An 11,947-nucleotide genomic window follows, 5' to 3' on the forward strand; every position below is an offset into this window, starting at 1 on the left:
AACCTCACCCTTTGTCTAGTGTCTCCTCTCCTTCAAGCACGTGCCGGAATTACATGTCAGACTCAGGAAATTGAAATAGAGGATGGTTGGTTCCTTTGTGTTAGATTCCCTTCTTTGATCTGGGCTTGATGTTTGATTTCTTTATGTATGATTCCCTTCTTTGATCTCCCCCTTTCACTTTGATAAGCTTCATTTCTTCGGTTTGTAATTTTCTAATCTTCAATTTCTTGTCTAGACTTGTGCAATTTCCTTTGGGATTGATTGCTATTGAATTTTGGGTTAATTACTTTTGGGCAATTATTTTTTTTAATAATGATGGTGATGAAGGCTTGTTGGTGTTTTTTTTTTTTAATTTTCAAAATACCATGTGTTTGCTACATGACAGATAAAATGGAATAAACAGTTAATCCTGATGGTAGGATAAAATTATATTATTTTTAAAAGTTTTAAAGTGACATTATTCCTACTAAAAAGTAAGGATATCTAGTGTTATTTTTAGAAAACTTTTGCAGCATTTTTTCCCCTTGACCAATTTTAAATGATTTAATCATAATAATAAGCCTAGAAACATGACACATGCTCTTAGCCTTGTCTTCATTTTCTGCACTCATTGTCTCTTAATTCTTATATTTGATCATGCCATTTTATACATCTATTGGCCCAGAGTGACGGGAGAAATCAAAGAGCTCTATGAAGAGGCTCACACACGACAATACTCACTAGATCTAAACTCATGCATGACACTGGAGGAGGAGCAGATCGGAGATGGGGTGAGCAAATCAAGGCAACATGAACCTTGTTCGATGATGGCTAGAGATTGCAGTTGGTGGCTAAAGATTAGAGACGGTGGACGACAAGTATGAGAGGAGGGTGACATGTTGAAGATGGCGCTATGACAGAGGACGCTTAAGAGTCAACTGGGGAGACCACGATTCATGAAATTAAGAAGAGTAAATTGGGTATATTTTGGTAGAGGAAAAACTCTGATAAATAATAAATGGAGTAACGAGTGTTGAGAAGAATTGAAATTGAAAAGCTACTTTGCCAAGCTTAATCCAAAACACAGTTAACACCAAATAATCAATTATGGGTAAAATGGAGCGTTTGGGTATGTTTTACCCAAACTATGGTTTTTCTTTTAATAATTGATTAAATGGATGAATCTAAATAGGTGCTTTATTGTTGATTTAGTTCTTAAATTGACTTGGAATGACTTGTTCCCTGTAATTTTTTAACTTAGAAGAATTCTAACCTTATAATGTATTGATTCAAAATAGTCCAACCCTTATACTTTATTGATTTAATATAACACAATTCATATAGGATTTTAATTCAATAAATCACAAAATAATTGTCAAAAATTAGAGATCTTTAAAATAGACATGAAATTTACCTTTTGTTGAGGGCCTTCTCTACACAAATTTCACTTGAAATAAAAAGGTGGGAGTTTTTTTTTTCAAAAGATTGTTAGATATCTGTAGTTTTTAGTTGAAACAAATTTGCCCTATAACTTTAGAAAAGGGAGCAATTTCTTCTTGTCGATAAATTTGGAAAATGTTTGCTATTAAAATCAAAATTTGATCAAATGGATGACAAGTGATGCTCATTGATTAGTACTGGGTGTCTCTCCCCTCTCTGAATTGTTCATCTTCTCCATCTTCTTCTTTCTCCTTCTACATTCCAAGAGCCCATGACTAGAAGTCTCTAACCTTTCTTATTCAACACAGATTCAACGTCATCATCGTCGTCGTCATCATCTTTCTAATCTCTGTTATGTTGATGAAAAGAAGCAAAGCTAATTAACTACTTTGAATTTTGACTCAACCATGGCTTTACCTCCACCACCGAATCAAACTCTTGTAACTTCCATTCTACTCCACCCATATCTTTAGGTAGTACTTCATTCCCACCACCACTTGCTTCTGCGCGTCCACAACCTTCATTAACTCCACCTTCTCTTCTCCGACTGTTCCATCACTGCTGGCCAAAACGACATCGTTTTGTAACACTACTCTAACTCTCATGTTATACTCTTCCACCAAGAACCTTCCAAGGTCCTACACCTCCTTGTTCCTCCTCATGTCTCCCATGTTTGTCTTTGCCCCCACCATATGAACTCTCTAGTCGCCTCATTTATTTCAAGGGCTAAATTTTCCACTTTGAATTATGTCATTAGATTACATGCCGTGAGGCTCAATTTTTCTTATATATATCTTTCGAGTGTGGAAAATGTTTGGCAGCCTTCACTAGCATTGCCTTTTCCTTTAATGGTTGTCTGAAATGATTTTATTTTATTTTTTTTCCCTTGATCCTTTTCAATTGGTGAAGTTTTGGTTGTTGATTGCCAATCAAACAAATTATTTTCTTGTGGCCCAAGGGAATTGATTATTCATTTTTGGATTCTGGATTTTGTGGAGTTGTTACGTTGCTAATTGCAGAAGGAGAAGGAAGAAGATGGAAAAGAGGGGCGATTGAGAGAGGGGTGGAGAAACCTAAGACACATCAATAAGCATCACTTGTCCTCCATTTGGTTAAAATTTGATTTTAACAGTAAGCATTTCCTAAATTTAACAATGGGATGAAATTACTTTATTTTTGAAAATTTTGAGATAAAATTACTCTAACTAAAAGTAAGAATACCCAATATTTATTTTAGAAAACTCTAACCCTATAATTTTGTTGACTAAGACGTGTTAACTAAATCAAACCTATACATACTCTATTAAGTTGATTAAAAGTGGACAGAGACACATCCAACATCCTTTTGCTAATTGAAAAGGGGGTATGTATTTAAAAATAGGTGGAAAGTTTACGTGGTTTTAACAAAATATTTAAAAAAGAAGAAGAAAAGATGACGCAATTTAATATTCTTTTTTAAAAGGCAGATGGCTTCGGCGGAGACACGGAGATAATGTGACAAAAAAGAAAAAAGAAATGAAAGAAGAAGGACAAGAAGGAGAGCGTGGTCGTCGGTTCAGATGTTGGACCAATTTGCAGTTTCACACACAAATCAAAATCAATGGGCAATGCAAACATCAAACAAACAAAAAGCCTTCCTTCAATCTCCAATTCCACAGTGTGAACGCCGAGCCATTCATCTTGACTTCAACTCCAATAAGCCAACCCCTTCTTCCCTTCCCATTGACTCCTATTCCATCTTTTCCAATTTTCATCCAACATGCCGATGACATTCATATTCAAGTGCGTGCTCACAGTTTTTACCACTTTTGACTATTCAAAACTATTTCAAAGCACTTTATTCCTTCTTAAATTTATAACACTTCACTTATCATTCTTAAAAATTCAGATTTTATTATAAAAACTACTTTCCCCTCCCCAACTTGTAAGCAATTTTTAACTATAGTCGTATGCTAAGAAAATTCAGTTATATTCTTATTAAATACTCTCTCCAATTTTATTTCTAAGTTACTTTTCTCATTTTCACCAAAATAAAACAAAAAATCTTAAATCTTATTAACTTTATCTAAAAAAGATACACTAATCATTGAAATACCCTATAAATAAGATCAAGACATATATTCTCTCTCTTTTTACCCTATAAATAAAATCAAAAGAGTGTATTATTTTTTGCTCTTCATCCTTAACCCCAACTATCATTGGTAAATTAAATTAGAAAGAGAGTATAAAGATAACCAATAGAATGAGAAGTGATAAATTTCTGCTAGGTTAATAAACACAAGAATAAAATAAAAAATACTAAGTATTTTATATTTTGAACTAAGGTTAATTGAGAAAAAAAGCTAAAGTATATTGTTAGTCCTTTAGTTTTTTAAAATATTTTATTTTAATCTCTTAATTTTATAAAGTATATTTTTAGTTATTTAACTCTAATACTATTAGCTTTTATCACAATTTTTTTACATTAAAATTTTAAATATTAATAAAACATTTCAAATTTTAACTTATTAATTTTTAAAAAAATAATAATAATTGACACAAAAAATAATCATTTATAATTAACCGTATGAGTATTAAAAAACTAAAAATATATTTTATAAAATTAATTGATCAAATTAAACATTTATATAAAATTAGAAGTTCAAAAGTATATTTTAAAAAAACAAAAGATATTGCAATTTAAACTGGAAGGAGTAAATTACTAAAAAAATCACTAGTAAATAGTTAAAAATAGCAATCAAGTGATAAATGGACCAGTCCACTGCAAGATCTCACAAAAAGCTTTCAAAACTATGTTTTTGGACGATTTTCAATTGATCTTCACGAATTTTTATCTTAATCTCGTCAAAAAACTTGAATATAGTTTTTCTTTTAATCTATAATTTATTTTCAAAAATTTATAATTTAACCCGTCAAAAGAAAAAACTTAATAGATCTTTCATAGTATTTCCCCTCCTCAAATTTCAGGTCCTTCTAGTTAAGGGTGTCTCTATTCCTTCCAAGATTGTCCAATTTTTTTTTAAAAAAATTGTAAAACCTTATCGGATTCGCATGCTCATTCGGTCATTTGGAACAAGTCTCTCTTTCCACAGGAAACATGCACTGCTCATTCCCGCGTCCATTTATGCATAGTATGTCTCAAGCATTAGTCATCTACCACTTTTGACCTTAATTTTATCATATGTCAGAATGTTGCCGATAATGACTTCCTTTCTTTTAAGGTTTCATATTCCAAGATATTTAATTTATATGAGCCACTAGCTTAAAGACATATTTTAACAAGACGTGAATTTCCCCTACTAGTGACCCTTGGATTTGACATGCACTTTTAAACTCGTAAATTCAGAATGAAGACTTTGACTTGAAGAACACTAACTCAAAGCAATGAACAAAATTGGATACTCCCCCATGGAAAATAGACAAACAAATTTGACACTTAAGAGCTGAAGCAGTAAGTGAATTTCTTTTCTTCATGCTTTGATTGTCTTATGAACAAGTTAGTATTTCCATCCAGGAATAAGACTTTCTCAATCCATAGTTATACCTAAACTTGGAGATGACATGTTTGTGAGAAATTTCATAATTATACCCAAATAGATAGATTTATGACCACCCTGTAGTATGAATATTTCACTAGTTAAACATAAAAATGAAAAAAATAAAAACAGATTGTCTTGGTCATAAAAATTAAATTGTCTTGGTCATAAAAATCAAATCATAATAGCAATTAACCAACTATAATTGGATCGGATAGAAAGAACACAATTTACTGACAAATATTGATCCAATTAATAAGAATTTAGTTTATGATAACTCACAAGGTTATAGGAGTAAAACTCACAATTAATGTGATAACATTATTAATGAGTAATTTACAAATACATTTGTAGGTGTTTTTTAAAATTATAAACATGCCCTAGCTTTAGTGAATCTGTGGGACCCAACCAACTTACAAACTTTTTATATATATGTATACATGTAAAGAATGAAACACAATTTACCCTCGAGCAAGATCAAAATTTTTGAACCTTACATATGGAAAAGATAGTATACTAGGAGAGATATCTTAACTGAGCCTGATAACACTTAAATTTAATATAAAAGTATTGACACTGTATTGAATATGCCAAATAATAATATTATTAAAAAAAGTTAAAACAGCAATTATATTGATTAATATACATTACCTTTATAAGAAACTGGTGTTATTACCCTGCGGGGATTACTATTAACTTAAAACAAACCTTAATAACTTTGGTTTGTTGTGCAACAAGAATAATTGATGAGTTGAAGGAACCTTGAATGTGAAAAGAAGGTTGCTTAGAAAAGCACCAACAACAATGACAGTATAGTACATTCTTTTTCCCAGAACTTGCCCTACATATATAATATCCCCCCCCCCCAAAAAAAATAAATTAAACAGGACAGTTATTCTTGCATTCACATTGTGAGGTAAATGCCTTCAAATATACTAATGTATAGTACCTTAAGCTTTGAATAAGATCTCTTGTTATCCATTTCAATGCACAATCGTTGCCCTTAAAAATCCAGAACACATTGAAGAGCTTTTCTATCTTTCTTTTTCTTTTTTTTTCATATGACTATTAAGCTGAATTAGATTCGAGTATTATCAAATTTAATTAGAGGTTGTTTTCTCAAAAATATTTTCCGTATTCACAAGGATCCAAACTTAAGATATGGTACTTGAGCAACCATAACCTTTAATTTCCTCGAGGTCCAACGCGTGCTGGTTAAAGACCCAGGACAGATGCTAGGAATTTGTCAAGCCCAAGAGCATTTCCCGATGAAGACTGTGCCATGGATTTACATGGAGCCACTTGGTCAATTTTGTCCCCATCTAAATGGGCTCCATCATTGTTTGAAATTGAAGGCCTATTGTCAGTGTGAAAAATCACATGCTTACAAGTAAAGGTTTGGTGGATGTGCGTGTGTTTTCATTTATCTTAAATATGTGTGCCTCCTCTCTTCTAATGTTCCACACGTACCTTCTGAAGACGAAATACCTACCAATGGCTTTAGGGTTGAGGAACAAGAGATTCAGTACCGTCAAGTAAGGTCTTGAGTGAAAACTTTATTTGTAATTAAGAAAATGTTGAGAGTTCTCCTCCACAGCAATGTAGAAATTACTGAGCACCTCGATCATCAAAAGCAATATCCAATTTAAATTATAAAAATTAAGCTGCATTGAGTTGAAGTTCAGGAGCATACTTTTAATTAAGTCAAAATTATTGATTTTTCCAGAATTATAATATTTGTTTTATATCCTGAAAATCATTTTTTCGAAATTCACAGGTAAACAGATTGCAATAAGAAATCCCAGAATCTGCCTTGTTTGCTAGTTCTTAGATAATAATAAATTGAACTAAAAGAAGAAGAGGCAAAGGGATGTGAGTATGGGCACCATAATTAACTTGTAGTGTTGCGTCTCAAGCGAAGGCAAGAAATGTACAAATAAATAATAGAGGAGGCCCAGGTTTAAAAGTTGTTGTTAGCAGAATCAAACAAAACATGTGGAGATTTAACGGATCATTGTCATTTGATTAATTTTGCCAGCCAGGAACATATCCTCTATTTTATTTTCTTGGGGACAAATCTAAATTTGGTGGAAGCACTGGAAGATGATGGTTTGTAAAAGGACAAGAGATTTTGGGGCCACCTGGAAGATACGAGGCTCATAATCACAAGAAACATTGTCTATGTCATTCCTCCAATTTGGGTTTCATGGGCCCCAACACAACTGTTCTGACGCTTATTCCTCTGGCCCAACCCATCCACTGTTTTGGATTACAATCCCTCTCTTTCCTCTCTTATCCCTCCTTCAAAACCATGCCTTACTCCTATTTTTAAACAATATTGATATTATGATCTATTAAAATTAGCATGAGTGATGAAAGTTCTCATCATTTAAACAAGTGATTAAAGACTGAAACTCCAACTCTTGTATATGTAATAATTTAATTAGTAAAACTCAAAGGTTGCTTAATTTTATTTACATACAAAAAAAAAACTCATGGTGTCTAGTTGATCCTGATTTTTTTTTTTCAATTCATAAATTTTGACATCAAAATCTTCAATTCTTGTAGTTTTTTTACACCAAACAAGCCAGTCCTTATCATTATTCACTCATTACATAATCTCTATAATTTCTTAACTCAAGACATTACAAGAATTAAATTTTATTGAGTCAAAGTTTAATTACTAAATTGATAATTAAGAGAAAGTTTATAACTAAAATTCATATTATCCCTTTTTATTATCACATGGCTATATATTTATATATAACATGTCATCCTCATTCCTGAGCAACAAATGCGGATTTTTTTTTTTAATTTAACTAAGGAGGCGAAGAAAATGACAAAAACCACTTTGTTTGCCACGAGGGGTGTCTGATTAATGGTTAATTGAATCATTTTGAAATGTTTACATGTTGGTATTTAAACTCAATTTGGTGAACTAGTAACATGGGTCATTGGAAAAAAAAAATGAAGAAAAGTAACCACCAACCAGACACCCCTCGTGGCAAACAAAGTGGTAAATTAAACTCAAATGTTTACATGTTGGCATTGCTTGAATCATCAGAGAATGTGTAAGCAGCAGTAAGAACTGAAAATAACTCGATGTACGTTGACGCTGTGAACTCAAAAAGCTTGCCAAGAGGGGTCATTTAGTGGAAAAGATGAAAGAGAAAAAGGCAAAAAGGATGAAACAAACAAATAGCCCAAACAGTACAAAGTAGGTGCAGCTTTGTCCCTTAAAATCTTTGGACCACTGTGTTCCCGAATCCAGAGCCAGGGGGGTATTCTCAAAGATTATTTATATTGAATTATTGATGCATTTACATATTTAAAATGGTTGTCATAATTAAATTTGTAAAAACATTCACAATATATTCATAAGTTATAAATAACACGGTTACATCTCTAACCACTCGTAAAACAGAAGCCATGGCCTAATTTTGTTGGAAATTACCAATTTTATATTCATAGAATACATATCATGTGCCCTCTCTTCACCTGTGAAAGTTAAAAAAAAAAAATGAAAGGAGGTTTACAATTACACATCAATAAAGTATAATCATAATTAGGCCAAGTAATATGAGTTCTCATTCTTTAAGCAAGTAACTGAAAATTTGATTATCATCCCTTACATGAGAAGTTTTGCCCTCCATAGCTTGGGATTATTTTATGAATATTACACAAGATATAAAATAATTTATAGCCTCTCATATTATTTAGAAATAAAAAATAATTCCAATAATATAATTACAAAATTTTAAATTCTAATTTGTATGAATGTAAAAAATATTTTTTTATTTTTTATTTTTTGCAATTAAACCTAATAATACTTCAACACAAAAGGTGAGAAAATGGGAAGGCATGCAAATGGTGGGAGGGAGAAAGGGCAACGGTGCCAGGTTTGGGACAAGAAGACAGAGACAGCAGAAGAAGTGCCCCATTCCCCTTCATCCGGGGGACACCCTCCCTCTCTTTTCTTTTATTCCATTTCTTCCATCTCTTTCTAATTATTGCTTCTTTTCACTTTACATTTCCCCAACATTCAATACCACTACTTGTATGTCTAACATTTAAATACAAAGTTACATGCTTTTTTAATATAAGCTTCACAAATTATGCTTTCATTAAACAAATTGATTGGATTCACTAAAATATAAGGATCCATTTAGTTACTAGAAATGATGGAAATAAAATGAATTAAAGACTTAAAGAAATAGGAATGAAGACAAGCATGATAAAATTCAATAGCACGTGTCACAAATATAGAAATCAGCACACTCTTCATAAATTTCATGAATCATGACTCTTAATTTTATGAATTAAATTTTTTTTCTTGATCAATATGCTATACTTATCTCTACTCTAAATCTTGGTCACTTTTTTTTTATTTTTTTTATTCGTTCCACTAAAAAATAGTAACTGTCAACATTGTTTTAACTTATAACCGTCTCTAATTTGTATAGTTAAAAAAACTAATATAATCATAGTTTCAAACTTTCAAGTTAATTTTACTCTAAATCTTGGTCACTTATTTTTTTTATTTCTTACATTCATTCCACTAATCAATAGATTGTCAATATTGTCTTAACTTATAACTGTCTCTAATTTGTATAGTAAAAAAAAACTAATATAATTATAGTTGTCAAACTTTTGAATTAATTCTATGAGTTTAACATTTCAACTTACAAAATCATGTTAACTCATTCATAAATTCAAATTAGATATAAATTTAGTTCAATTCATGAGTTTACTTTGAATTTACTGTCTTAATGTTTTTAACTTATAAAATCGTGTCAACTAATTTATTAACTCGAACTAAATGTAAGCTTGATTAAATTTGTTAAGTTCATCAATTCTTTTTTTGAGTTGAATGAGTTAAATATATACTATAATGAATTTAGTTCATAAAAGTTATAAAACCTAATTCAAAGAAGAAAAAACTTAAAATGTAAAAACTAATATTAATAAAAAAATTAAAAATAAATTCTTCTATTTTAAAATTTTTTTATCTTGTATATAATTTGTCAATATAGATGAGTTTAATTTCAATGATTTATATTTTTAATATATTTAAATTAAATTATAACTATATTTTAATAATTATTTATTAATAAAAATAAATTTTTATAAATTTATAATTTAAGTTTATAATACGAATTTATATTTTTATTATAAATTTATTTTAAACTTATAAGTTTAATAACTAAAATATAATGATACATAACATACGGACCAAAGCGCAAAGGAGGATAATGCAACAAAAACCGTTAGAAATAACGGGTAATTGCAGTTTCAAGTTTGAATCCTGTGAGGAGAAAAACAGCATTACATCCAATAAACATAAAGAAAAGAAAATTACAAATGTAAATACTGCAGGAATGTCCACCGGGGAGAAGGAGCATAAACCAAACGTAAACGATATCATCATCATCGTCATTATTATTACTAGTCAATCGATTGGAGAATCGTGCGGGGAAGGGGAAGGGGACGACGACGGGGAAGGCGAAGGCGAATCCGACGGTGAAGATGGCGGCGACGACAGAGCGGAGGAGGAGGTAACGGACGGCGGCGATGAATCCAGATCAGAGGATTCTGTCAGCTTTCTTTTGGTGAACCTGACGCCGCCTTCTCTGTCCTGAATTCCCGCCTTAACTTCTCTTGTCGTCATGTAATCCCTTAACCGCTTCACGTCTGATAACTTCACCGGCTTCACTATGAAATCCTCTGCTCCTTCTTCCAAACACCTTCACGTTTCATTTTTCTCGTTTTATTAAATATTATAATATGATATATTTATAACTCCCCCAATTAATTAATTAATATTTCAAAAATATGCCATCTATGTACCTGTCTATGCGCGGCAGGACGTTTTCAGAGGACATAATCACCACCGGAATTTCTCTGAAAGTGGACGACTCCTGATCCAGATTAACATTTTCGCTTTAGAAAATTATTCAATTTTCAAATAATAATGCAGGGATTTGAAAATTTAAAAAAAAAAATTGTGACAATTTTCTGACCTTGATTTTCTTGAGTAATTCGTAGCCGGTCATTCCGGGCATGCAATAGTCGGTGATGATTAGATCTACCTTTAAGCCCTGCTAAGGGTGGAATTAATTTTCCACTGGAAGAAACTAAAATAGCCGAGGAAAATAAAATCCATGAAAATTAATTCCTCACATCAAAGCCGTCTGATTCGGAGGCGGATTTCTGGCTGTCGAGTCCAAGGAATTGCAGAGCTCTCATTCCGCTGTCCACGGCAGTAACTGCGATTTCCCAAACAGAGGGAAAAAAATCCTCAACTCCCAAACACAGAAAAACGGGAAAACAAACATCGAAAAACTCCATTTTCCTTTCCACCCACCTTTACAAGCTGAAATCCTGAGCAAGCGCTCGATGACTTTCCGATCGACGAGGCTGTCATCGACGGCCAAGACATGAACCTCTTCGGAATCTGCCGGCAACAGACCACAGTCCTCCATAAACGGCACCGTTTTCGTCGGAAATTGCTGGGAGAAGAGGAAGGGGAAGGAAACCGGGGGGGGGGGGGTTATCCGAGGTGGGAGCTAAAACGATATATACGCTGTAACATGTAAGGTTGTCCGTTTTCGATCTATCTGTCCAAAATGTAAGTATGTGTGCTGTGTGTGGGTGTTTCACTTTCTCTCTCCAATATAAAGTCTCTTTCCCAAAAATCAAATCTTTCTCTCACTAAGAAATCCCAAAATATTTCTCTCTCTTCCCCCTCCGTTTTGTTTATTTCTTTTTGAAAATATGAGACATGGCTCTGAGATTCTGAAATCCACTAGAATGCGATCTGCATATCAGCGACTTTTCTTTTCTTTTCCCGGGTCCCCACTCGCGGAGCGATATCTCGCAGGGATTGAAGAGATTTTGGTCAATCTTTGGGATTTGTGAGTGTCTCTCACAGTAACTGGTCGGGTTGTGGCAAAAAGATGGTGGGAAGAGTTGACGGCAGGTCAACGGAGAAA

At 32.4% G+C, this 11,947-nt stretch overlaps 1 protein-coding gene across 2 annotated transcripts; it reads right to left on the reverse strand.

The window, feature by feature from the left end:
- Positions 1-10,205: 10,205 nt before the first annotated feature.
- On the reverse strand, positions 10,206-11,667 carry LOC129311608 (two-component response regulator ARR5-like). 2 transcript variants are annotated; one of them, XM_054953968.1, is made up of 5 exons: positions 11,320-11,667; positions 11,136-11,221; positions 10,976-11,056; positions 10,803-10,873; positions 10,206-10,699 (listed from the first exon to the last, which is right to left on the reverse strand). In XM_054953968.1, exons 1-5 carry the CDS (start codon positions 11,435-11,437, stop codon positions 10,405-10,407), a joined length of 651 nt encoding a protein of 216 aa, XP_054809943.1. In that variant the 5' UTR covers positions 11,438-11,667; the 3' UTR covers positions 10,206-10,404. The 2 variants fall into 2 exon arrangements, with proteins under 2 accessions (XP_054809943.1, XP_054809944.1); XM_054953969.1 differs by having other exon boundaries at positions 10,976-11,053; positions 11,320-11,663.
- Between the last annotated feature and the right edge of the window lie 280 nt (positions 11,668-11,947).

The sequence above is a fragment of the Prosopis cineraria genome, unplaced genomic scaffold (genome assembly GCF_029017545.1).
Source record: "Prosopis cineraria cultivar Desert tree isolate PC_DT_omini unplaced genomic scaffold, ASM2901754v1 PC5, whole genome shotgun sequence".
In the NCBI taxonomy this organism is placed as follows: Eukaryota; Viridiplantae; Streptophyta; class Magnoliopsida; order Fabales; family Fabaceae; genus Prosopis; species Prosopis cineraria.